The 27,604-nt window shown below is 45.4% G+C and overlaps 1 protein-coding gene across 3 annotated transcripts in view; it reads right to left on the bottom strand.

Moving 5' to 3' along the window:
• CCHR3.PART0H8orf88 (chromosome chr3.part0 C8orf88 homolog) overlaps window positions 1-27,604 on the bottom strand; it is a 1,151,988-nt gene that overhangs the window by 60,336 nt on the left and 1,064,048 nt on the right. For 2 of the 3 annotated variants that reach the window (XM_044065382.1, XM_044065380.1), the window contains one exon: window positions 6,055-6,180. The exons of the other annotated variant lie outside the window; for it this stretch is intronic. Coding sequence is in view for 1 of the 2 variants with exons in the window: in XM_044065380.1 (XP_043921315.1) it covers window positions 6,055-6,180 (126 nt within the window). In the remaining variant the exon portion in view is untranslated. The remainder of the gene's footprint in view (window positions 1-6,054; window positions 6,181-27,604) is intronic. 3 annotated transcript variants of the gene reach the window in all.

Genomic DNA, 27,604 nt, shown 5'->3' with positions numbered 1-27,604 from the left:
TGTAGGTCTGAAGACACCCTCAGAAGCCGATGCAAGCTCAGCGGCTCCGGACTCATCTGAGGGAATGATTTCCGAGTGTCCGATACCTTGAGTATCCAGAGGCCCAGTCAGCTCCACGTGGGAGTCGGAAGCGGCCTGTGGCTCTGAGGTAGCGGGCGCCAGGGGCTGCGAAAGCGCCTCACTGAGAACTGGCGACTGGCCTAGCAGAGGCCTCGTCGTTTGGTTTGGACCTCGGATGCCTATCCTTTTCCTTGTCCTTGCGTTTTTTGTAAACTCCGGTTGTCGGCTGATCCGAAGGCATTATATAATTAAATCTTCGGCCAAAGTAATGAAATACAAAATCGAACAGACGCTTAATAGTGCGTTGGTTAAATCTAGCACAAAACCGACAACTAGCAACATTGTCATCACGGCCTAGGCAAGGAATACAGTAAGTGAAAATCCTTATGAGGTATTTGCTTCCCACAAGAAATACAATTGTTAACTTTCTAACATCGGTCTGGAGCAAGAAAAAAGTTTCCCCAACGGGGTACTTAGCTTTAATGAAGACTTCGGTTCTGAAATTTGGATTCGAAAATCTCAGGAGTCGGCCGACTGGCACTTGTGAACTGCTTTTGCTTCGGGCACCGCGCGGCAAGAAAGACTGAATAAAATGGCGTAGGCTGCATCTTTTATACCCCTGGCGCACTGACGTCAGGGAAGAGGCGACAGCAACTGACGCCGGACCAGGACTTTGGAATTCAGGCCGACTGCGGGTAGCCTGCCAGCAGGATAATCCAAGAGTAATGACTGCAACAGTTAAACACGAACATCCTGCAAAACTTCCCTTGCAGACACTTCCCTGCGGTAGAGTATCACTTGCACTTGTGTTCTCAATCTTAAGAGCCTGTGATGAGGAAGAGATATTACACACAGCTGAGTGTTGAACATAGCCCCTTTGAATTCCAGTTGTTGTGAGGGCTGAAGGTTTGATTTTTCCCATTTGATAGTAATACCCAGAGACTCCGCCAGAGACAGTGCGTGGCACAGGGCCCTGGTCAGTAGACACTCGGTGGGGGCGGAGAGGAGCCAATCATCCAGATAAGGAAACACCTGGAATCCGTGCAGTCTCAAGTGAGCTGTCACCACTGCTAGACACTTCGTGAACACTCTGGGGGCCGTCGAGAGACCGAAAGGCAGGGCTCTGAACTGAAAATGATTGGCTCCCAGCCGGAAGCGCAAAAGCCTCCTGGAGCGTTTGTCCATTTTGATGTGGTAATACGCATCCCGGAGATCTAGACAGCACATCCACACACCCTCCTGAAGGCATGGAAAGATGGACTGAATAGTGACCATGCGGAACTTGGTCTGTATAACTGACTCGTTCAAATGACTGAGATCCAGAATGGGCCTCCAGTCCCCCGTCTTTTTTGGCACCAATGAGAGTCTGGAGTAGAACTGTAATCCTCACTGATCTTGGGGAACCTTTTGGATGACTCGCTTTAGAAGAAGCTTCTTGATTTCGGAAGCTGCCTCCTCCCTTTCACTGGGTGGAACGTCGGGAAGGGAGAATTGAGGTCTTGGAAAGTATTTGAGGGGAATGTGATAGCCTCTGGTGATAATTCTCTGCACCCATAGATCGTCGGTAATGGAGGACCAGGCTGCTTGGTGCAGAGAGAAACACGCCCCGACTGCTTCCAGAGGAAAGCAATCGGGCAACGCTTCAGGAGTGCTGATAGAGCCTACTGGAGAAAGAATCTCTGGAGCCCTGATTTCCGGTAACCCCCTCTGCCCCTAAAGGGGCATCTTCCACCGTTGGACCCTTCTCTGCCTCTGGAGGAGTCCTTGCCACGTGCATCACGAAAGAAATCTTGCGACTTCTTGTGCCACAACTTTCCACTCCTCTGATTCCTGGAGAAGGAACGCTAAGGATTGGAGAAGCGCAGGCCCACGGCAGACAAGGTCTTTCCGTCCTGCTCGCACCTGGCCAAAGTATCCTTGACCTTAGAACCAAACAGCGCGGAGGGCTCAATAGGAGAGTTCAAAAAGGAAGACTTGAAGGAATCCAATAGGTCAGAAATGCGCATCCAGGCATGACGTCTGACAACCACGCCAGCACCTGCTGCTCTAGCTGCTCCTTCGGTTGCGTGGGAAAGCAACCTCATGGAGGAATTCGAAATCGCTTCAAGGGTGGCAAGTTGGGAGGCCACTTTGTCACGTGCTCCATCCGATACTTGACCAGTGAGGCTACCAGACAGTACGGAAATAAGGTCTCTCTGGAGTCTTGTAAAATGTGCCAAGAAATTCAGTGAACGCACGGCAAAGGTCACTGCAGCAAAGACTCGCTTCCCTAGCCTGTCCACCGCCCGGGACTCCCTGTTGGGGGGATGAACAGCCAGACTCTCTTCTGCAAAGTCCTTCTTTGTGGCCGCCGTCACCACAGCAGCGTCTACTGGCAAGCCTTTCGACCAATGGGGTTGACCCTCTGGAGGAGGAAGTACTTTGTCTGATCTCCTGGGGATAGCTTCTACTGAATCCAGACTCTTCCACGCTCATTGCACGATGAATTTGACCAACTCATCTGCAGCAGGGGTCACCCAGGATGTAGTGGGCCGGGAACGGAAAGCTTGTAAGAATACGGATTCCTCCAGGGGGGAGGGGCGGAAGACTTCCAGTCACTCCGCTGACTCAAAATCTCCAAGATGTCCCCAAAAAAAACATCAGGGGGTGATCTAGGGGAACCTTCCCCATCATCATAATCAGTATCCTCAGTAAGGGACACTTCAGGTGAGTCAATGTGTTTTCTTTTGCACACCGTCTTCTGAAGGGGCTCGGTGGTGGGAATGTCCGAAGAGGCCTCGGAAAGGGGGGTGCTTTGGATTAATGGTACCCTGCAAAGGGATGGCTATGGCTGATAAGAGGGTAATCAAAGGCGGAGCTGAAGGAGGAGGATTGCTAGCTGCCAGCGCTCTCTCCATAATCTGGAACGTGGGCCCACCCGAAGAGGGATGGGAGCACAGAACCGAAGAGGACTGAATCAGAACCAGGGTCACACCCTGCTCTAAATGGTCCACCTCCAAGACTGACGTTTGAGAAGGGTTCAGTGCGGAAATAACTCTCGGATCCGAGACAGGAACAGAGAAGGCCGTTGGTTCCTGGGGCCAGAACCGAATATTCCACCCCCGAAGCAAGGTGAGCGGTCTTCGGAATTGAATACCACTAGGACTTAGATGCTTCAGGCATCAAAGTAGTCGGCGTTGAAGGAAGGGGTCCCGTTGAAAGCAATGGGCAAGGGGGCCTTGGAACTGAAAGATCCCCATCAGGAGAATAAGAAGGGAATCGAAGGAGGAAAAATCCCAACACCCGGAGCGGAACAGGGTCTGGAGATTCCTCTTGCAGTCAATACCTGATCCACAAGACGAACAATGTATTTCGGACACACTCCTGGCAGACCTAATCAAAATCCTGGAAGGGGATTCAGGTCAGTCCAGAAAAGTACTGTAGGTTTGCCCGGCAAATGGGTCCACAGAAGACGAATACCTGGTTCGTGGTAATGAACTCAATGGAGCTGAGGATTTTGATTTGAACTGCGTAAATGGTAAAGTCGGCACAGAGAGGGAATTCAGAGCCGAAGTCACAATCGGGGTAGTAGTCAAAATCGGATCCGAGGTCGCCGGAGCCTGTAAAGGCGAAGTTGGTGCCGAAGTGTCTTGACCCAGAGCCTGTAAAGGTGAAGTTGGTGCCGAAGTGTCCTGACCCAGACTGGTCGGAACTGAAGTAATCAACGGTTCAGTAGTCGTCAGTGCAGAGCCCGGCACTGACAATTTAGACTTCCCAGAAACTGCACTAGGTGCCGAAATCAGTGGCACCAAGACAGTGAGTCGATGCTCGGAGGAAGATCTACCAGTCTTAGATCGATGATTTTTGCTATCACCAGCCGAAGAAGGGTCTGAGCGGGGACGCTTTTTATCCTTGCCTGGAGGGGTTGAGACCTCCACAGAAATAGCCTCAAAGAAAGGAGAGGAAAGCAATCCTTTCAAAATCCACTTGTTGCGCCATTCATTCAACGTCCATTGACAAAAACTCGCACAAATATCACATGGGGGAGTCGCAGAAAGGTGCGAGATGTCCAAACAATAAACGCATTTAAAATGCAAGTCACTGCTAGGTAAATTACCACTGCACGATATGCAATGTTTAAAATCTGAAGTACCCTTTTTATCAGACATACTAACACTCACTCAGAGAAAAGAAGGAGAAAAAGGCCAGACTACCAGCAATGGTATGAAGAGTTACCACAAGGGTGGTAAAAAGTAAAGAAAAGGCAAGAAAATACCAACAATGGTAAGAAAAGGAATAACTGTGGGTAGAAAATATCAACAATGGTAAGAAAAGGAATACCTGTGGGTAGAGCTAGACTATAAGAAGACACTAGAAGAGAAATTATGGAAGAAATACAAGTTTGAATAATTCAAAACTACTTAGCTGGAGAGCTCGGTGAAAACGCTGCTATATGGCTGAGCTGCAAACGAGATCTGAGGTATGGGATTGAAGGGCATTGTGGGTAGTAGCGTGGCTCGAGAGTTTGGTGTATGCTAGCCTGGCATTTGGCTGACTCTGTTCCGAGGGTTCGGAACCGTACCCATCAGTGAGGAATGGAAGATGATTAACAACTTCAGATGAAAAAGCATCTGTCTTCCACACCTTCTTGCTTGGACTTCTGAACAGAATCCTGCCAGTTAACTGTTCAGAAGAAGTAGAGAAATCTTACTTGAGGAACTTCACCACAGACTGATTAAATCTTGGAAGACCGCCTAATCTAGTCTTCCTTTGCGACAATCTACCCTAGTCCTGCTCAGCTTGTCTACTAACAATTTTGCACCAACAACGTATGATGCCTGTAGACTGATTGTTTTGTGAAGGTGTATCCCAAGCGAACAATGCTAGTCTGCAAAGGAGGTACGACCTAGTTCCTCCCTGCTTGTCGTACCACATGACTCTGGTATGGTCTGCAACAACTTGGAGGTCCCGGGGACCGAAGATAATTCAGACAGTCAAGTGCATTGATTAGGGCAAGCATCTCCCTGATATTCCCGTGCAGTGACAGAAGTGAGTGGAAAACCTTATAAATAGATTTTTTTCCATGTGGAAGAAAAGCTCTTTGAACAGAGGTGTCTGGTTGATATCCTGGGAACAGAATCCTGTGTGAAGAAGTCAAGACAGACTTTTGGATGCTCTCTTGGAATCCCAACTTGTGCAGATTTCCCCTCAAGAGAGATTCCTGACTTCTGTAAAGATAAGCAAGTTATCTAAATATGGAAAAAAATGTGGCTACCCTGTAGCCTGCAATGACATATAACTGGAGCTAGACACTTTGTAAACACTCCTGGTGCAGTGGATAGCCCAAACGTTAAGGCAGAGAACTGATAATGGGATCCAGATGCACAAAACCTTAAACATCTGAAGTATGGATGAACAGGGAAGTGATGTGCATCTTTTAAGTCTTATGTTACCAGGAAACTTGAAAGAGGAGATGGGTTGTGAAGAGACATCTTTTTGAATGTCGGCACCATCACAAATAAGTTTATGAAAGAAATATCCAGAATTGGTTTCCAAGCACTTCCTTCGTTTGGGACCATCATCCCCGAATGAAAACCATTCCACACTCAAGAAGGAGGAACTGTTTATCACTCCATGGGTCAGCATGTGATGAAGAGCAGGTGGAAACAAAACTATAATCTGGAGGATCAAAGCAATAAAAAGAGTAGGCACATATGTCTCCAGGGCTTTGCAAAAGCACTCATCAATGATGAGAAATGTGGTACAACTCACTCATGACAAGAATCCATTTGATAAAATTGTGTTTAACTGATCTGAAACATGCATAAAGGTCTGCTATTATGTTGAAGTTAAAAGAGCATTCATTGAAAGTAAATAAATAATTACGTGCACTAACAAAAAATAAGCATCACTAAAATAAGAGTTTAAAGCACTGAACTTTAAATGAAATCATCAAAACAAACACTGTAATGGATAAGTGCAAAATAAGAAGGTAATGAATAACCAGTTTCGTACCTATATACAACATGGATTATGGCAGTGACGGATATGGCATAAACAGCTTTTTGGTTGAGAACTATTAAGTGCGGAGTATTTACGTGACCTTGCTGTCAGGCAACTATGTCCTGGAAATCTGGCATGCTGCAAGGGTACCACAAAAATAAATCAGTTTAGAAATATATGCTACATTTATAAGTACATTTCACACACATACAGATGTAACAATACAAGCTTTAACTATATTCAGATCACTAAACATAAATAAATTAAAAGCTCACTTTAGCCATAAGTACAGTAAAATAACACCTGCCTAGTAAAAAAAAAAAAAAAAAAAAAAAAACTCTCTCCATGGACACCATGTAGAATGTTTGTTTGCTTTAGTTTTTTGTTCCTCGTTAGAAACCAATTTCCCCAATAAATCATCACAAAAAAGAGACGCTTTATTCTTCACCTAAGAGATCTCCTGACAAGGATAGCGCAACGTCCAGCCAGTATAACAAATCTTTCACCTCTTACAGGCATTGTACATCACCACACATGCTCCACACATGCAGCACAGGGCATAAAGGATTACATATGGATGCAGATACTCAGAACAGGAAAAGTTCAGAAGGAACAAAACACCCTCTCTGTTACAAAACAGGAACATGTACATCCAGAATGAAAAATAAAGGAAGAGAAAGACCTCTTGGCCAGAAGCACAACTAGAACACAGTGTAAGAGTCAGAACAGAGGGGGTAGGAGAGAGGGACTAACCGAATAATGCAACAGTGAAGAGAAGGAAGTCTATGGTTATAAAATTTTATAAAACTGTACTATGTCCTTCCATAACACTGCTGAATACCCTTGGGGCTGTAGAGAGGACAAAGGGCAAAGCAAATAACTGAAAATGTAAGGAAGAGAGACAGAAATGTAAAAAACCTTCTGAACAGAGAATGGATGTGAAGAAAGGCATTCTTGAGATCCAGAGATACCAAAAAGGCCTGCAGAAGAGGAGGAAACAATGTCTGAAGTGATAACATCTGAAAGGAAGAGTCTTGAGAAAGGTGTTCAGCATGGAAAGATACACAATTGGTCACCACGTACCTTCCTTTTGTGGGACCAAATACACTCTGGAATAAAACCCCTTCCCTACCTGGGTGGGAGGCATGGCTTGAATGGTGCCCTGAGCCAAGAGAGAGAGAAGAAAGTACAGTTGTGTACACTTACCATAAATGTCGATGTTCGAGCGTATTCACTGTTGCAGTCAGTACATTTGGGTTATCCTGCTGGCAGGTTGCCCTCAGTCGGCCCTAATTCCAAAGTCTTGGGTCATGCGTCGGTTGCTGTCGCCTCTTCCCTGACGTCAGGTCATCAGGGGTATAAAAGATGCAGCCGACGCCATTTTATTTAGTTTTTCTTGCCCCAGATGTTATGTAAATAAAACATACATGCACCAAAATAAGCTTTACCATCATCTATAAGCAAATACACCACCTAGGTTGTATAAATTAGAGAAGTAAAGATAAGTTCCAGCAAAAATAAGGGGGATGGCGGGTGGGTAACCTGGACTGCAACAGTGAATACACTCGAACATCTACATTTATGGTAAGTGTACACAACTGTACTATATTCTTAATGTTTCACTGTTGCAGTCATTACATTTGGGTTGACTCCCAAAGCTATGGTTGGGGGGCTGGAGCTAAGCAGCATTAGGAGTGGCTATGAGGTCCTGCAGAAATGCAGTGGCAAAGCCTGCCCTGGATTTAGAGTAAAGAGGCAGATTGTAATGTTTTGAAAAGGTATGCACTGAACTCCAAGTAGCAGCCTCCAAAATGTCTTTGGTTGGTACTCCCCTGAGAAAAGCTGCAGAACTGGCTGCAGCTCTGGTTGAATGTGGCCTAATGCCCTTAGGCACTGGTTTGCCATACTGTGAGTAGCAGAAACGAATGCAGTGACTTATCCACTTTGAAATAGTCTGCTTGGAGATGGCCTTCCCTTGTGATGCTATAGTATATGCCACTAGTAATTGCTCTGTCTTTCTGAAAACTTTAGTTTTGTCCAAGTAGAATCTGAGTTGTCTGTGTAAGTCCAAAGAATGCAGAATTTTCTCCCCCTTGTTCTATGGATTTGGATAAAAAATTGGCAAATTGTTTGGTTAAGGGCTACACTGGATACCACCTTAGGCATAAATGTAGGATTTGTTCTTAGAGAGACCCTGTCTGGATAGAAAATAATAAAGGGTTCCACAACCATGAGTGCCTGTAGCTCTGAAACTCGTCTTGCAGAAGTTATTGCTAGAAGCAGAGCTGTTTTCCAAGATAAGAACTTTATGTCCGCAGTAGCAGCTGGCTCAAAAGAAGGTAAGGTGAGTTTTTCCAAGACATAATTGAGGTTCCATGCAGCCAGGTGTTGGTGTTCTCCTTGGAGGCCGTATGTTTTTGACTCCTCTGAGGTACTGCCTTAATAAAGGATGAGAAAAGAGTGGTGGCTCTGTATTGTAATGAGCCAAAATGGCAGAGGCATGGATTTTAATTGATGAGAAAGATTAGCCTTTGTTGAGCATCTCACTTAAATATTGCAAAATCTGAGGAATATTTGGGATAGCTGTATCAGTTCCTTGAGCTTGGTTCCAAGCGCAAAATCTCTTCCATTTCCCAGCATAGGATTTTCTAGTACTAGGCTTTCTGGCTTCTAAAATGACATCCATCACAGCTTTAGTAAGAGGTGTGGTTTGTATGGCTACATTATCTGCCATGCTGCCAGTTTAGGGACCTGAGTTGGCTGTGCAGAATCTGATTGTTTTGCTGGGATAGTAGATGAGGTACTTGAGGTAAGGTCCAGGCTGGGCATTGGGACAAGTTCCTAAGATCAGATACCAGTACTGGCGTGACCAGTCTGGGGCAATCAGAATCATTTTTGTTTTTCCCTGCCTGACCTTTAGGAGTACACTTTGGGGAGGAGAGGCAGTGGAGGAAAGGCCTATAGTGATAGGTCTGTCCAGGTGAAAGATAAGGCGTCCACTTTCCAAGCTTGTCTGTGATAAGTCCTTGTGCAGAATCTTTTTAGTTGATTGTTTTGAGGGGAGGCAAACAGATCTATGTCCGGCCGTCCCCATTTCATTGTTATCATGCTGAAGACTTGTGGATCCAGGTGCCACTCGTGGGGATCCATGAGGTTTCTGCTTAGTTTGTCTGCCAGAGTATTTTCCTTTCCAGGCAGGAATTGTGCTTGCAGATTAACTTGGTAAGTCAATGCTGTGTCCCGTAAAGCCAAGGCTAGTCTGCACAGGGGATAAGAATGACTGTCCCCTTGCTTATGTACCACATGACCGTGGTGTTGTCTGTCTTTATCAGTAGTTGTCCCAGATGAAGTAGGTCCTTGAAGGCTGTCAGGGCATTTTGTACAGCTAGCATCTCTTTTTGATTGATATGTAGATGCTTTTGGTTTGTGGACCAGGTGCCCTGAATGCCTCTTCCTGTCATGTGTGCCTCCCAGGCATAATCTGATGTATCCATCGTTAGGCTCTGCCTGACTGGGGGTAGTGAGAATGTCTGTCCTTTGTTTTGGTGACAAGCCTTTTCCCACTATCGAAATTCCTGTTGCAGGCAGGGAATTAGATCAATCATTGTTTCCAGACTATGGCAATGTTGTGTCCAGACATTTTTTAGGTACCACTGAATTTTCCTCATATGCAGTCTTGCATATGGAATTAGTAAGATGCACGATGCCATGAAGCCCAAAGCCTGCAGAATTTTTCTTGCAGATAACTGGGCCTTTGTTGCCATTTTCTTGAAATAGGTAGTCAGTTGCCTTTGTTTGTCTGGAGTGAGATAAGCCATCTGGGCAGTTGTATTTAAGCTTGCACCCAGGAATATTATCTCTTGAGAGGGTACTAGTTTTGATTTCTTTTTGTTGACCGTGTACCCTAGGCATGTTAAAAGTTTTATCACAAAAGCCAGATGCTGTAGTAGAATGTCCTTGTTCTCTGCTTGTATGAGGCAGTTGTGCAAGTAAGAGTATATTTGTATTCCTCTTTGTCTGCAGTAAGCAACTACTGGTGCCAGGCACTTTGTGAAGACCCTGGGCGCAGTAGATAAGCCAAAGGGCAGTGCAGAGAATTGGTAATGCTTTGAGCCAGCCTTGAATCTGAGGTATCTTCTGCATGATTGTCTGATTGGGACATGCAGGTATGCCTCTTTTAGGTCTAAAGTCACGAGCCAAGCCTTGCTGCCCAGCATGGGCAGGAGCTGCTGTAAGGTCAACATCTTGAATTTTGGTATATCCAGGGAAGTGTTTAGAATAAATAGGTCCAGTATTGGCCTCCATGCTTTGTCCTTTCTGGGTACCAAGAACAGTCGAGTAAAATCCTTGTCCCTGCTCTTGCTGTGGCACTTGTTGAATAGCTCTCATGTCCATGAAAGCTGCGACTTGTTTTTGAGCCTCTGCCCATTGATTTTTTGGCAGGTCTGGCCAACCGTTTGCCCTTGGCAGGGTATGGAAATGAAACTTGTAGCCTCGTGACACTGTCTAGAACCCATTTGTCCTGGGTTATAAGGTGCCAATTTTGAGAAAAATGTGCAAGTTTTCCCCCTATGGGAGCTGCCAGAAGATAAGTGCTTGGTGCAGGCAGGGAGGAAGTCACTGGGACCGTTTCCTGTATGGTTGTGATTTGTCTTCTCCAGCAGAGGTAGAGGCACTCCACTGCCTAGACCTGTAGGAACCTTGTGGCTGTGATCTGCCTCTAGGGCATCTGGATCTGCCCCTTTGAGGTCTGTCTGAGACTGGAAAGGTCCAATTCTTTGTAGGCCAGTGTCTGCTAAATCTAGGTGGCTGTACCTGTAAGAAATCCTTGACCGTTTGCATAGATTTAGCTTTGTCCTCCATTTTCTTTAACACCTCTTCTGCCTTAACACCAAACAAGGTACCATGTTGCAAAGGAGCATCTAATAATTTTGCTTTAACACCGTCAGGCAGATTTTGTTCCTTTAATCAAGCATGCCTCCTAATGACAGAACCCGTAACAGCGGCCCTGCAGGAGGCCTCCAGAGAATCAAACCCACACTGCAAAGTATGCTTTCCAACTTGTTCAGCTGCATGCAATAAATCCTGCATTTCTTTGTTTTCTGCACATTCAGAATTTGCCATCATTTTCTGTTTAAGCAGTGTCATGATATACTGCTGATATTTGAGCATATGAAACTGGCAATTTAAGGCCCTTACAGCCAAAGTAGCAGATGTGTAAATCTTTTTTCCCCATCTATTCAGTGCCCTAGAATCCCTGTCAGAGGGGGTAGGGTTTTTTGCAGTAGAAGCCTTGACCCCTTTCGGACCCTGAGAAATAGTTTCTGGGTCTGCAGAAGGGTTTTTGAAAAGGAATTTATGACAGTCAGGGACCCTGTAGTATCTGTCCGGCTGAACAGGAGCTGGAGTCAGGGGTCAAACTAGACTCTGAGAACACATCTACAATGTCTAACAGGTGGAATAGCTAGAGGCCTGTGTTGAGATAGTAAAAAGAAGTCTCTGAGCCTTTTCTTAGATTCTGAAAAATCTTGGCTCTCCCAGTGGAAGTGCTCCCTCATGGCATGCAAGGTTTCCCCAAAAGAGTAGTCCTCAGTAGGAGAAGCTGAAGGAATTGATTCTTCAGCATCAGAATCCTCATAGGGGGGAAGAGAATATTCCTGATCAGAAGAAATGGAAACCTGATCTGAAGATTCATAGTCTGTCTCTTGCCTAGGCCTCTTACCAGGAGGGGGATGGGAACCCCTGATCAAGGTAATTAAGTCTTCGGCCATTTTGAGCATCTGTTTTTTGGGCATGGAGGCCTGTCCTTGTGGCTGGTGAACTTGTTTCTTTGCCTTTAAAGGTGTTTTAGCCTTTGAAGTTGGTTTAATATATAACTGTTTGGGTCTGAATACACCCTCAGAAGCCGATGTCTGCTTAGCGGCTCCAGACCCATCTGAGGGAATAATCTCTGAGGCTCCAATACCTTGAGTTTCCAGCGGCCTGGCCGACTCCATGTGGGAGTCGGTAGCGGCCTGCGGCTCTAAAGTAGCGGGCGTCAGGGGCTGCGAACGTGCCTCACTGAGTACCGGCGAACCAGTGACTTGCTTAGGAGGAGCTTCGTCATCGGTTATGGACCTCAGTTGCCTGTCTTTTTCTTTTCGTTTTTTGTGAACTCCAGTAGTCGGATGGCTATCCGATGGCATTGTACAATTAAATCTTCGCCCAAAATAGTGTAACGCAAAATCGTACTGACGCTTAATAGTGCGTTGGTTAAATCTAGCACAAAACAGACAACTAGCAACGTCGTGGTCAGGGCCTAGGCAAGGAATACAGTAAGAATGAAAGTCCTTATGAGGTATTTGCTTCCCACAAGAAATACAATAATAACTTTTTCTGACATCGGTCTGGAGCAAGAAAAAAGTTTCCCCAATAGGGTACTTAGCTTTTAATGAAGACTTTGGATCTGAAATTCGAACACGAAAATCTCAGCAATTGGCACTTGTGAACTGCTTCGGGCACCGCGCGGCAAGAAAGACTAAATAAAATGGCGTCGGCTGTATCTTTTATACCCCTGACGACCTGACGTCAGGGAAGAGGCGACAGCAACAGACACAGGACCCAGGACTTTGGAAGTCGGGCCGACTTGAGGGCAACCTACCAGCAGGATAACCCAAATGTAACGACTGCAACAGTGAAACACGAAGAATATCTTCTGGGAAGTGACAGCTGTTCCCGAGGAGGTTGTAGAATGCCCAAAAAGGGAAGAAGGGACTTCCAAAACATGAAATATCCCTGACAGATAATGGACAAAACCCTGAATTGATTTTAGCCAATTTGGAAGAGACAAGAAAAGACACAGAGAGACAAGGAAACCTGGCCGGGGGAAGGAGGAAGCAAACTGTCAAACAGAACCAGGCCTGTCCTGAAAAGGTTTCTGGGAGGCACAGGTCTCTAAACATAGCAGAAGTCATACTTCTAGAATCCTTGCCTTTGGGAGGAAGGTGGGACTGTTACAAAGACAGACTTGGAGGAACAGTTCCTCCGAAATTTAGGAATGGAAGAAAAAAAATGTTTCAGCTCCTGCAAAGCTTTGCCCTTGGCTCGGACAGACTTTAAAAGGTCAGCAGTAGCAGCTCCAAAAACATTTATTAGCTAAAGGAACATCCAAAAGTTTGTCTTTAAATGTCATCTGGCAAAGACTGAATACGAAGCTAAGAAAAACACCTCATAATAGAGTGAAAAGCAGCAACCCTGGAAGCGATAGCCACATCATAGATGCATTTGACTATGCAGATGGCAACTTGTGAAGTACAGCCTAGCAGGGAAAGGGTTGAAGCCTTCCCCTCAGAATCAGGAAGGTCAGAAAACCATCTTAGAAACCTGAGAGAGAACAGCAAAACATACAGTGCAATGGAAAAGTATTTGTCCCCTTCCTGATTTTTTTTTTTGCACGTTTGTCACACTTACATGTTTCAGATCAAACAAATGCAAATACTAGACAAAGATAACCCAAGTAAACACAAAATGCAGTTTTTAAGTACTGAATTTATTTAAGGAAAAAAATATCCAAACCTACATGGCCCTACGTGAAAAAGTAATTGCCCCCTAAACCTAATAACTGGTTGTGCCACCCTTAGCAGCAACAAAGTACAGTTTTGTACCTACCATAAATGTAGATGTCCGAACTGGATAGCATCTGCAGTCATAACAACTGGGTTGTCCTGTCGTCAGGCAGCCCTTCAGTCGGCCGGATTCCAAAGTCCGGGTCCGGCTTCGGCTGATGTCGCACTTCACCCGACGTCATCTCTGTTGGTCTTCGGGTATAAAGGCATCAGCCGACGCCATTTTCCTCAGTGTTTCTTGCCCCAGATGCCAGTAGCCCTCTTGAAGGCTAAAATTTTGGGTAGATGCCAATGTTTCCAAAAAGATAGAGGTAAACACAAACATAAGCATGTATGTACATATATACAAACAAATACACCATAAAAGACTCCCCCCCAGCTAGCTATTAGGAGGGTAAACACCCTAGGAGTACCACAGAGGGGAAGGAGGGAGGGTAATCCTGACTGCAGATGCTATCCAGTTCGGACATCTACATTTATGGTAGGTACAAAACTGTACTATGTCCTTCATGGATGCATCTGCAGTCATAACAACTGGGTAGAATACCATAGCCAACTAGGGAGGAGGATAAAGGTAAATTATGGTGTGTTTAGGATCCCTTGCAGTACAGCAGTGGCAAACCCTGCTCGGGATCTGGAATATAGAGGCAAATTGTAATGCTTGGCAAATGTATGCACGGAGGTCCAAGTAGCCGCCTCAATAATGTCTTTGGTTGCCACTCCTCGTAAGAAGGCTGTGGTAGTGGCTGTTGCCCTTGTAGAATGAGGTCTTATGTTCTGTGGAATTGGTTTTCCATGGAAGGAGTAACAGAATCGTATGCAATTTCCTATCCATTTGGAGATTGTCTGTTTGGAAATAGCTTTTCCTTCCCTTCCTGTTGCATAAGCTACGAAAAGTTGGTCAGTCTTTCTGCTATTTTTTGTTCTGTCCAAGTAGTAGCGTAGCTGTCTATGTACATCCAAGGTATGCAGTATTCTTTCCCCTCTGTTTTGTGGGTTGGGAAAGAAGGTAGGTAGGTGGATTGCCTGGTTTAAAGACACTCTGGATACCACCTTAGGCATAAATGTAGGATTAGTCCTCATGGAAACTCTATCTTGGTGGAATATTAGGAAGGGTTGCACCGCCATTAAGGCCTGTAGTTCTGAAACCCTCCTTGCTGAAGTAATTGCCAGTAGGAAAGCAGTTTTCCATGACAGGTGTTGTAGGTCTGCTGTTGCTGCTTGTTCAAAGGATGATAGTGTCAACTTTTCTAGCACAAAGTTTAAGTCCCAAGCTGGTAATGGTGGCTTCCTTGGAGGTTTTACATTCTTGATTCCTCTGAGAAATTGCCTGAGCAAAGGGTGCGAAAAAACAGGTGGATTAAAGCTGTATTCTGCTGAAATAGCTGATGCATGTATCTTGATGGAGGAGTAGGACAGGCCTGAATGAAGAAGTTCGGCCAGGTACTCCAGAATGTTAGGCATATCTATGTTTGACACATATTTTCCTCTTTCAGTACTCCAAATGACAAACCTTTTCCATTTTCCAGCATAGTTCCTTCTTGTTGAAGGTCTGCGTGCTTCAAGAATAATGTCTTTAACTCTTTGGGAAAGCTCTGTGTTAGCTGCTGCTATGTGATGTTCCATGCAGTCAGTTGTAACGTTTTTAGGTTTGGATGCATGATGCTGTAGTTGTTCTGAGTTAACATCAAAGGCATCAGGGAATTGGCCACATATTGTTCCGAGACATGCTCCTCAGTAGTGGGTACCAGTGTTGTCTTGGCCAGTTTGGAGCTATCAGGATTATCCTTGGACGTTCTTCCTTGATTTTTAGTAGTACTTTGTGTATCAAGGGAAGAGGTGGGAATGCATATGCTGTTAGGCCTTTCCAGCTGAAGGAGAGCGAATCCACTTTCCATGCTAGTGGGTGGAATGTCCTTGTGCAGAATTTTTTTTGAGCTGGTGATTGAGAGGCGATGCGAATAGATCTATCTGAGGCATTCCGCATTTCTTTGAGATGGTTTTGAAGATGTCGGGTTGCAGCTTCCATTCGTGGGCAGCCGAACTGGTTCTGCCTAGTATGTCTGGTAGAGTATTTTCTTTTCCGGTACAAATATTGCCTGTAACTGGATGTTGTAGCTGAGTGCCAGGGTCCACAGCTCCAAAGTCATTCTGCATAGGGGGTATGAATGAGTGCCTCCCTGTTTGTTGATGTACCACATGACTGTGGTGTTGTCTGTCCTTATCATCAACTGGCCCTCTTTGAGAAATGGTTTGAACTTTTGGATTGCCAGTTTTACTGCCAGCATTTCTTTTAGGTTGATGTGCAGGTGAAGTTGATCCTGTGTCCAGAGTCCTTGCACGCATTTGTCCAGCATGTGGGTCCCCCATCCTAGGTCTGAAGCGTCTGTTGTGATGGTCTGGCTTGCTTGACATCTGCGAAAGGGTAGGCCTGGGTTTGACTGGCATGCCTGAGCCCACCATAGGAGCTCCTGTTTTAAGCATGGAATTAGTGGGACTTCTGTTTCCAGGCTGTGTCTGTGTTGGGACCATAAATTCTTTAGGTACCACTGTAGTTTTCTCATATGTAGTCTGGCAAATGGGACCAAGATTATGCATGATGCCATGAAGCCCAAGGCCTGGAGTACTTTCCTTGCTGTTATCTTGTTCAGTTTTGTTAGTGCCAAGAAGTAAAGAGGGAGTTCTTTTTGTTTTTCTGTAGTTAGGAATGCCATTTGTTTCACTGTGTCCAATTCCGCGCCCAAGAAGGTCCTTGTTTGGGATGGTATCAGCCTTGACTTTTGTAAATTGACTGTGTATCCCAGTGCTTGTAGCAAGTAAATGACCCTTTGTAAATCTGTTGTCAGCTTGCTTTTGTTGTCCCCTTGTAGTAAGCCGTCGTCCAGGTATGGGTAAATTTGAATTCCCTGTAGTCTGCAATGGGCGATTACTGATGCCAGGCATTTTGTGAATACTCTGGGCGCAGTAGATAAGCCAAAGGGCAATGCTGAGAATTGATAGTGCTCTGATCCTGCAAGAAATCTGAGGTATCTTCTGCAGATTGGTCGAATGGGGACGTGCAGGTATGCCTCCTTGAGATCTAGAGTTACCAGCCAACACTCCTTGCCCAGCATGGGAAGAAGTTGCTGTAAGGTCAGCATCTTGAATTTTGGGACAATGATGTATGTATTTAAGGTGGACAGGTCGAGAATTGGTCTCCAACTTTTTCCTTTCTTGGAACTAGGAATAGTCTGGAGTAGAACCCCTTTCCTTGCTCTGCTGTTGGCACTCTTTCCACAGCTCTCATGTTTGCTAACTCCATTGTCTGTTGTAGAGCCTCTGTTTTTTGATTTGGAGGTAGATTTGGCATTCCTCTTTTGACTGGTAAAGTGTGGAAGTGGAACCGGTAGCCTTGATCTATGGTTTGTAGAATCCACTTGTCTTTTGTTATGTAGTGCCAGTTCTTTGAAAATAAGGTTAACTTTCCGCCTAAAGGAGCTGCTATTTGTTCCCTGGTAGGCGGATTTAGGGTTAAGTCACTGTGGTTGTGTTGATGTAGTGGCAGAGGTTGAGTCTGTGCCTCTGTTGTTACCTTGCCACTGTCGTCCTCTGTAGGCACCTCCTCTAGATTGGTTTCTGCCTCTGGAACGTCTGTTCCTGCCCCTTTGAGATCTTGTGGAGTCAGGAAAGGACCAATTTTTGGCAGGCCAGTTCCTGCTAAACCTTGGGGTTGTACCTGCAAGAAATCTTTAACCGTTTGGACAGATTTTGCCTTTTCTTCCATTTTCTTCATAACCTGCTGGGCAGGTGTACCAAACAAACTTGTCTTATCCATAGGAGCATCTAGCAACTTAGCTTTAACATGATCCGGTAAAGCTTGCTCTTTTAGCCATGCATGCCTTCTTATCACTGTGCCAGTCATGGCTGATCTAATTGAAGCCTCCAGTGCATCATAGCCACATTTTAAGGAATGGTTACTAACCTGTTGTATGTTATTTACCATCTCTAATACATATTTCTTATCAAGAGATTCATCAGTGGTTAGCTTTTTAGTTAATTGATCAAGCATAAACTCTTGGTATTGTATCATGTGAAACTGACAGTTTAAAGCTCTAGCTGAGAGAGTAGCTGAAGTGTAGACCTTTTTACCCCATCTGTCTAATGACCTTGCTTCTCTTTCAGAAGGAATAGGGTTTTTAGCTATGGTCGCGGCTACTGCCTTGGGACCCTGGGATATAGTTTCTGGGTCTGCAAGTGGGGCCTTGTAAAGGTGGTGATGAGTATCTGGCACCCTGTAAAATCTGTCTGGTTTGGCAGGGGCTGGGGGTAAAGAATCTGGAGAGGAGCAAACATCATTGAAAGCATCATCCACCACAGAGAGAACAGGAGGTATAGCTAAGGGCCTGTGCTGTGGAAGGTGCAGAAAGGTCCTAAGTCGTTTCCTGGAGTCTGAAAAATCCTGTTGCTGCCATTGGAACTGCTCTCGCATGGCATGTAAGGTTTCTCCAAAGGAGAATTCTTCTGGTGGGGAAGCAGCTGGAATGGAATCTTCAGCATCAGAATCTTCAAAATTGGAGAAAGGAGCCTCTGGCTGGTCAGTTATGTCTGATTCATCAGCAGAATCATCAGAGGACACTGGCTCAGGGGGCTCTGCCCTAGGTCTCTTCTCTGGGGGCTGAGAGGCCCTGTCTGGGTGAGGTTGAGATCCTCTGATTAATGAAATTAAATCTTCTGCCAAAGTAAGCATTTGAGAACTAGAAGAGGGCCTGGTAGTGGGGGTGTTAACAGGCACTGTTTTAGTAGTCTTGGCTGCTTTAGCCCTGGCGAAGGCCTTAATGGACATGGCTGCTGGAGGCCTAGCTGTACCACGTGCTGGGGTAGAGACATCCAAGGGAATGGTGTCTGATAAATCAGTGGCAACCACCGTAGTGGATAAAATTTCTGAGGCCGATTCAAGAGTGGTAGCAGGGGCCTCAGTTGTAGAGATAGATTCAGCTGTACTTTGAGCAGTTTTCGGTTTCGTCCGAAACCGAGACACTCGCGGCTTGCTTAACCGTGGTTTCAGCCGAAACCGCGGACCGCGAGTGTCGGTCTTTATCTTTGCGTTTTTTGGCAGATTGGGAAGTCGGAGGATCCGACGGCATAATGTACGCAAAATCAGAACCGAAAAACTGTTCTGCAAACTCCGACCGACGCCTAAGCGTTCGTCGGTTGAAGGAAGCACAGGCCGAACAGGCTGCTACGTCGTGGGCTGGGCCTAAACAAGGCAGGCAATGAGAGTGGAAATCTTTATGAGGCATTTGTTTCCCACAGGTTAAACAATTAACTTTTTCTGACATCGGCTGAGGCAAGAAAGGTTCCCCAACGGGGTACTTAGCTTTAGAAGTCTTCGAAGTAGTATTCGGTAGAAGTAATCTCTGGATCCGACCGACCGGCACTTGCGAACAGCTTCTGCTTCGGGCGCCACGCGGCAAGAAAGACTGAGGAAAATGGCGTCGGCTGATGCCTTTATACCCGAAGACCAACAGAGATGACGTCGGGTGAAGTGCGACATCAGCCGAAGCCGGACCCGGACTTTGGAATCCGGCCGACTGAAGGGCTGCCTGACGACAGGACAACCCAGTTGTTATGACTGCAGATGCATCCATGAAGGACATCTGCAATCAAGCGTTTGCGATAACTGGCAATGAGTCTTTCACATCGCTGTTGAGGAATTTTGGCCCACTCTTCTTTGTAGAATTGTTTTAATTCAGCCATACTGAAGTGGTTCCAAGCTTTTAAGGTCATACCACAGCATCTGAAATGGATTCAAGTCTGGATTTGACTAGGCCACTCCAAAACCTTCATTTTGTTTTTATTTTTAAGCCATTAAGAGGTGGACTTGCTGGTGTGTTCTGGATCACTGTCCTGCTGAAGAACTCAAGTGTGCTTCAGCTTGAGGTCACAAACTGATTGCCGGATATTCTCCTTCAGGATTTTTTGGTAGAGAGCAGAATTTATGGTTCCATCAATTACGGCAAGTTGTCCAGGTCCACAAGCAGCAAAGCAGCCCCAGACCACCACAATACCACCACCATGTTTGACTGTTGGCATGATGTTCTTTTTTCTGAAATGCCATGTTACTTATACGCCAGATGTAAGGGGACCCACACCTCCCAAAAAGTACAACTTTTGTTTAGTCAGACCACAGAATATTTTCCCAAAAGTTTTGGGGATCATCAAGATGTTTTTTGCCAAAAGTGAAATGAGCCTTTATGTTCTTTTTGGTCAGCAGTGGTTTTCGCCTTGGAACTCTGCCATGCATACCATTTTTACCCAGTCTCTTTCTTATGGTTGAGTCATGAACACTAACCTTAACTGAAGCAAGTGAGGCCTGCAGTTCTTTAGATGATGTTCTGGATTCTTTTGGGACTTCTTGGATGAGTCATTGCTGCATTCTTGGGGTAATTTTTGTAGGCCAGCCACTCCTGGGAAGGTTCACCACTGTTCCATGTTTTCTCCATTTGTAGATAATGGCTCTCTCCGTGGTTCGCTGGAGACCCAAAGCTTTAGAAATGGCTTTGTAACCTTTTCCAGACTGATAGATGTCAATTACTTTGTTTCGCATCTGTTCTGGAATTTCTTTAGATCGCGGCATGATGTCTTTCTTTTTGGGATCTTTTGGCCTACTTCACTTTGTCTGACAGATTCTATTTAAGTAATCTCTTGAGTCAGCAGGTCTGGCAGTAATCAGGCCTGGGCGTGGCTAGTGAAACTGAACTCAGCTTTCCTAAAAATGTGATTAAAGTACAGTTGTGTACCTACCATAAATGTAGATGTTCGAGTGTATTCACTGTCTAGGTCCGGTGTCGTTTGCTGTCACCTCCTCCCTGACGTCAGTGTGCCAGGGGTATAAAAGATTCAGCCGACGCCATTTTCTTCAGTTTTTCTTGCCCCAGATGTCAGGTGCACATAAAATGGTAAGGCTAAATTATGCCAATAAGCATGCATACACAAAAAACAACTTTTCCTTCATCTACAAGCAAATACACCACATAGGTTGTATAGAATAGAGAAGTACAGATAAGTCCCAGCAAGGTTAAGGGGGGTGGCGGGAGGGTAACCTGGACTGCAACAGTGAATACACTCGAACATCTACATTTATGGTAGGTACACAACTGTACTATGTTCATAGTGTTTCACTGTTGCAGTCATTACAATTGGGTTGAATCCCAAAGCTGAGGTTGAGAGGCTGGTGCTAAATAGGATTAGGAGAGGCTATCAGGCCCTGCAGAACTGCAGTGGCAAAGCCTGCCCTGGATTTAGAGTAGAGAGGTAAGTGATAGTGCTTTGTAAAAGTATGCACTGAAGTCCCAAGTTGCAGCCTCTAGGATGTCTTTGGTTGGTACTCCTCTGAGGAAGGTTGCTGAAGTGGCTGCTGCTCTGGTTGAATGTGGTCTAATGCCCTTAGGCACTGATTTGCCATGCTGTGAATAGCAGAAACGAATGCAGTGGCCTATTCACTTTGAAATAGTCTGTTTCGAGATGGGCTTTCCTTGTGATGCTGCAGCACATGCCACTAGAAGTTGTTCAGTCTTTATGAAAGCTTTGGTTCTGTCCAAGAAGCATAGCTGCCTGTGAATGTCCAAAGAATGCAGAAGTCTCTCACCCTTATTCTGTGGGTTTGGGTAAAAGGTAGGCAAATGAATGGTTTGGTCAAGGTCCACACTGGACACTACCTTAGGCATAAATGTAGGGTTTGTCCTTAGAGAAACCCTGTCAGGATGGAAAATGATAAAAGGTTCCACAGCCATGAGTGCACGTAACTCTGAGACTCATCTAGCAGAGGTTATTGCTAGGAGCAGAGCTGTTTTCCAGGATAAGAATTTTATATCAGCTGCAGAGGCTGGCTCAAACGGAGCCAGTGTGAGTTTTTCCAAGTCATAGTTGAGGTCCCATACAGGTATTGGTGCTCTCCTTGGAGGTCTTATGTTTTTGGCCCCTCTGAGGTACTGCCTTAGTAATGGATGAGAAAAAAATAGGTGGTTCTGTATTGTAATGAGCTGAAATGGCAGAGGCATGAATTTTAACTGATGAAAAGGAAAGGCCTTTATCCAGCATCTCAGTTAAGTATTGCAAAATCTGAGGAATATTTGGAACAGTCGTGTCAATACCTTGTGGTTGGTTCCAAGCACAGAATCTCTTCCATTTTTCTGCATAAGATTTTATGGTGCTAGGCCTCCTGGCCACCAAAATAAATCCATCACTGCTTTAGAGAGAGGTGTGTCTTGAATGGCTACAGTATCTGCCATGCTGACAGGTTTAAGGTCCTGAGTTGGCTGTGCAGTATCTGACCGTCTTGTTGGGTCAATAAGTGAGGAATTTGAGGTGATGTCCAAGCTGGGCCTTCAGACAAGCTCTTTAGGATTGGGTACCAGTGCTGGCGTGGCCAGTCTGGGGCAATCAGTATAATTTTTGGCTTCTCTTGTCTGACCTTTAGGAGTACCTTGGGGAGGAGAGGCAGTGGAGTAAAGGCATATACTGTAAGGGTTTTCCAGCTGAAAGATAGAGCATCCACTTTCCATGCTTGCTTGTGATAAGTCCTTGTGCAGAATCTCTGTAGTTGGCAGTTGTGAGGGCAGGCAAATAGGTCCATGTCCGGGCATCCCCAGTTCCTTGTTATCATGCTGAAGACTTGTGGATCCAATTTCCACTCGTGGGGATCCATTAGGTTTCTGCTTAGTTCGTCTGCCAGAGTATTTATCCTTCCTGGCAGGAATTGTGCTTGCAGATGTACTTGGTAAGTCAGTGCTGTTTCCCACAAGTTCATGGCTAGTCTGCAGAAGGGGTAGGAATGCGTGCCCCCCCCCCCCCTGCTTATGTACTACATGACTGTAGTATTGTCCGTCTTTATCAGTAGTTGTCCTGGATGAAGTAGATCTTTGAAGGCTGTCAGGGCATTCTGTACAGCTAGCATCTCTTTTTGATTGATATGAAGATGCATTTGATTTGCGGGCCATGTGCCCTGAATACATTTTCCTGCCATGTGGGCCCCCAGGCATAATCTGATGCATCTGTTGTTAGTGTCTGCCTGGCTGTAGGTAAAGTGAATGGTTGTCCCTTGTTGTGGTGACAGGCCTGTGCCTACCATCGAAACTCCTGTTGCAGGCAGGGAATTAGGGTAATGTTTCCAGGCTGTGGCAATGTTGAGTCCAAACACTTTTTAGATACCATTGTAGTTTCCTCATATGCAGTCTTGCATATGGAATTAGCAGAATGCAGGATGCCATGAAGCCCAAAGCCTGCAGAATTTTTCTTGCAGATAACTGGGTCTTTGTTGCCAACATTTCGAAGTAAGAAGTCAGTTGCCTTTGTTTGTCTGACATGAGATAAGCCATCACGGCAGTTGTACTTGAGCTTGCACCCAGGAATATTATCTCTTGAGAGGGTACCAGTTTTGATTTCTTTTCGTTCACTGTGTACCCTAGGCATATTAGTAATCCTTTTACAAACGCCAGATGCTTCAGTAGAATGTCCTTGTTCTCTGCTTGAATAAGGCAGTCGTCCAAGTAAGGATATATTTGGATTCCTCTTTGTCTGCAAAATGCAATTACTGGTGCTAGGCATTTTGTGAAGACTGATTGGGACATGCAGGTATGCCTCTGAGGTCCAAAGTTACAAGCCAAGCCTTCTTGCCCAGCATGGGCAGAAGCTGCTGCAGAGTCAATATTTTGACTTTTGGAACGTCCAGAAAAGTGTTTAGAATAGACAGGACCAGTATTGGTCTCCAGGCTTTGTCCTTTCTGGGTACCAAGAAAAATCTTGAATAAAATCCTTGTCCCTGCTCTTGCTGTGGTACTCGCTGAATAGCCCTCATGTCCATGAGGGATGAAACTTGCTTTTGTGCCTCTGCCCATTGATTTTGTGACAGGTCTGGCATACCTTTTGTCTTTGGAAGGGTGTGAACGTGGAACCTGTAGCCCTGAGACACTATATTCAAGACCCATTTGTCCTGGGTGATCATGTGCCAATTTTGTGAAAAAAGTGTTAGTTTTCCCCCTAAGGGTGCTGCCAAAAGATAAGTGCTTGGCATTGGCAGAGGAAAGTCATTGGGACCATTTCCTATACGGCTGTGATTTGTCTTCTCTACTTTTGGAGGTAGAAGCACCCCATTGTTTAGGCCTGTACGAGCTTTGGGGCTGGGATCTGCCTCTAGGGCGTCTGTATCTGCCTCTTTGTGGCCTGTCTGACACTGGAAAGGACCAATTCTTAGAAGGCCAGTTCCTGCTAAATCTGGGTGGCTGTACCTGTAAGAAAGCCTTAACTGTCTGCATAGATTTCGCTTTATCCTCCATTTTCTTCAACACCTCTTCTGCCTTAACACCAAACAAAGTATTATGCTATAATGGAGCATCCAATAATTTTGCTTTAACATGATCAGGCAGATTCTGTTCCTTTAACCAAGCATGCTTTCTAATGACAGAACCCTTAACAGCGGCCCTGCAAGAGGCCTCCAGTGAATCAAAGCCACATTGCAAAGTATGCTTTCCCACTTGTTCAGTTGCATGCAATAAATCCTGCATTTCCTTGTTTTCAGAACATTCAGAATTTGTCAACATTTTCTGTTTTAGCAGTGACATTAAGTATTGCTGATATTTAAGCATATGAAACTGACAATTTAAAGCCCTTACAGCCAAGGTAGCAGAAGTGTAAACTTTTTTCCCCCATCTGTCCAGTGCCCTACAATCCCTATCAGAGGGGACAGGGTTTTTTGCAGTGGAAGCCTTGACCCCTATGGGACCCTGAGATATAGTTTCTGGGTCAGCAGCAGGGTTTTTATATAGAAATTTATGAGAATATGGAACCCTGCAGTATGTCTGGCTTAACAGGTGCAGGCGGTAAAGAGTCAGGAGACAGGCCGGACTCTGAAAATACATCTACAATGTCTAGAAAGTACAGTTTTGTACCTACCATAAATGTAGATGTCCGAACTGGATAGCATCTGCAGTCATAACAACTGGGTTGTCCTGTCGTCAGGCAGCCCTTCAGTCGGCCAGATTCCAAAGTCCGGGTCCGGCTTCGGCTGATGTCGCACTTCACCCTACGTCATCTCTGCTGGTCTCCGGGTATAAAGGCATCAGCCGACGCCATTTTCTTCAGTGTTTCTTGCCCCAGATGCCAGTTGCCCTTCCTGGAAGGCTAATTTTTGGATAAATGCCAATGTTTCCAAAGGATAGAAGGCAAATTCAAAAAATAAGCATGTATGTACATATATACAAACAAATACACCATAAGAGACTCCCCCCACTAGCTAGCTATTTGGAGGGTAAATACCCTAGGAGTACCACAGAGGGGAAGGAGGGAGGGTAATCCTGACTGCAGATGCTATCCAGTTCGGACATCTACATTTATGGTAGGTACAAAACTGTACTATGTCCTTCATGGATGCATCTGCAGTCATAACAACTGGGTAGAATACCATAGCCAACTAAGGGGGGAGGAAAAAATAGATTATGGTGTGGTTAGGATCCCTTGCAGCACAGCAGTGGCAAACCCTGCTCGGGATCTGGAGTACAAAGGTAAGTTATAATGCTTGGCAAATGTATGCACGGAGGTCCAAGTAGCCGCCTCAATAATGTCCTTGGTTGCCACTCCTCGTAAGAAGGCTGTGGTAGTGGCTGTTGCCCTTGTAGAATGAGGCCTTATGTTCTGTGGGATTGGTTTTCCATGGAAGGAGTAACAGAATCGTATGCAATTTCCTATCCATTTGGAGATTGTCTGTTTGGAAATAGCTTTTCCTTCCCTTCCTGTTGCATAGGCTACAAAAAGCTGGTCAGTTTTTCTGCTATTTTTTGTTCTGTCCAGGTAGTAGCTTAACTGTCTATGTACATCCAAGGAATGCAGCATTCTTTCCCCTCTGTTTTGTGGTTTGGGAAAGAAGGTAGGTAGGTGGATTGCCTGGTTTAAAGACACTCTGGATATCACCTTAGGCATAAACGTAGGATTAGTCCTCATGGACACTCTATCTTGGTGGAAGATTAGGAAGGGCTGTACTGCCATTAAGGCCTGAAGCTCAGAGACCCTCCTTGCTGAGGTTATTGCCAGTAGGAAAGCAGTTTTCCACGATAGATGCTGTAGGTCCGCTGTAGCTGCTGGTTCAAAAGGTGCGAGTGTCAATTTTTCTAGCACAAAGTTCAAATCCCAAGCTGGCAATGGTGGTTTCCTTGGAGGTTTTACATTCTTGATTCCTCTGAGGAACTGCCTGAGTAAAGGATGTGAAAAGACAGGTGGATCAAAGCTGTATTCTGCTGAAATAGCTGATGCATGTATCTTGATGGAGGAATAGGACAGGCCTGTATGTAGAAGCTCTGCCAGATACTCCAGAATGTTAGCCATATCTATAATTGACACATCTTTTCCTCTTTCGGTGCTCCAAATGACAAACCTTTTCCATTTTCCTGCATAGTTCCTTCTTGTTGAAGGTCTGCGGGCTTCAAGGATAATGTCTTTAACCCTTTGGGAAAGTTCTGGGTTAGTTGCTGCTATGTGATGTTCCATGCAGTCAGTTGCAACGTTTTTAGATTTGGATGCATGATGCTGTAGTTGTTCTGAGTTAACATCAAAGGCATCAGGGGTATTGGCCACATGTTGTCCCGAGACATGCTCCTCAGCAATGGGTACCAGTGTTGTCTTGGCCAGTTTGGAGCTATCAGGGTTATCCTTGGACGTTCCTCCTTGATTTTTAGTAATACCTTGTGTATCAAGGGAAGAGGTGGAAATGCATATGCTGTTAGACCTTTCCAGCTGAAGGAGAGCGAATCCACTTTCCATGCAAGTGGGTGGAATGTCCTTGTGCAGAATTTGTGAGCTGGTGATTGAGACGGGAAGCGAATAGATCTATCTGTGGCCTTCCCATTTCTTTGAGATGGTCTTGAAGATGTCCGGGTGTAGCATCCATTCGTGGGCATCCGATGTGGTTCTGCTCAAGATGTCTGCTAGAGTATTGTCCTTTCCCGGTACAAATATTGCCTGTAACTGGATGTTGTAGCTGAGTGCCAGGTTCCAAAGCTCCAAAGTCATTCTGCATAGGGGTATGAATGAGTGCCTCCCTGCTTGTTGATGTACCACATGACTGTGGTGTTGTCTGTCCTTATCATCAAATGGCCCTCTTTGAGAAATGGTCTGAAATTTTGGATTGCCAGTTTTACTGCCAGCATTTCTTTTAGGTTGATGTGCAGGTGGAGTTGATCCTGCGTCCACAATCCTTGTATGCATTTGTCCAGCATGTGAGCCCCCCATCCTAGGTCTGAGGCGTCTGTTGTGATGGTCTGGCTTGCTTGATAGCTGTGAAAGGGTAGGCCTGGGTTTGACTGGCATGCTTGCCCACCATAGGAACTCCTGTTTTAGGCATGGGATTAGTGGAATTTCTGCTTCTAGGCTGTGCCTGTGTTGGGACCATAAATTCCTTAGGTACCACTGTAGTTTTCTCATATGTAGTCTGGCATGTGGAACCAAGATTATGCATGATGCCATGTAGCCCAAGGCCTGCAGGACTTTTCTTGCTGTTAACTTGTTCTGTTTTGTTAGAGCCAAGAAGTAAAGAGGGAGTTCTTTTTGTTTTTCTGCGGTTAGGAATGCCATCTGTTTTACAGTGTCCAATTCCGCTCCCAGGAATGTCCTTGTTTGGGATGGTATCAGCCTTGATTTTTGTAAATTGACTGTGTATCCCAGTGCTTGTAGCAAGTAAATGACCCTTTGTAAATCTGTTGTCAGCTTGCTTTTGTTGTCCCCTTGTAGAAGGCAGTCGTCCAGGTATGGGTAAATTTGGATTCCCTGTAGTCTGCAGTGGGCGATTACTGATGCCAGGCATTTTGTGAATACTCTGGGCAGTAGATAAGCCAAAGGGCAATGCTGAGAATTGATAATGCTCTGATCCTGCAAGAAATCTGAGGTATCTTCTGCAAATTGGTCGAATGGGGACGTGCAGGTATGCCTCCTTG

The sequence above is a fragment of the Protopterus annectens genome, chromosome 3.part0 (genome assembly GCF_019279795.1).
Source record: "Protopterus annectens isolate FY-2018-M chromosome 3.part0, PAN1.0, whole genome shotgun sequence".
Lineage (NCBI taxonomy): Eukaryota > Metazoa > Chordata > Ceratodontiformes > Protopteridae > Protopterus > Protopterus annectens.
This window is presented reverse-complemented; position numbering and strand designations above follow the sequence as displayed.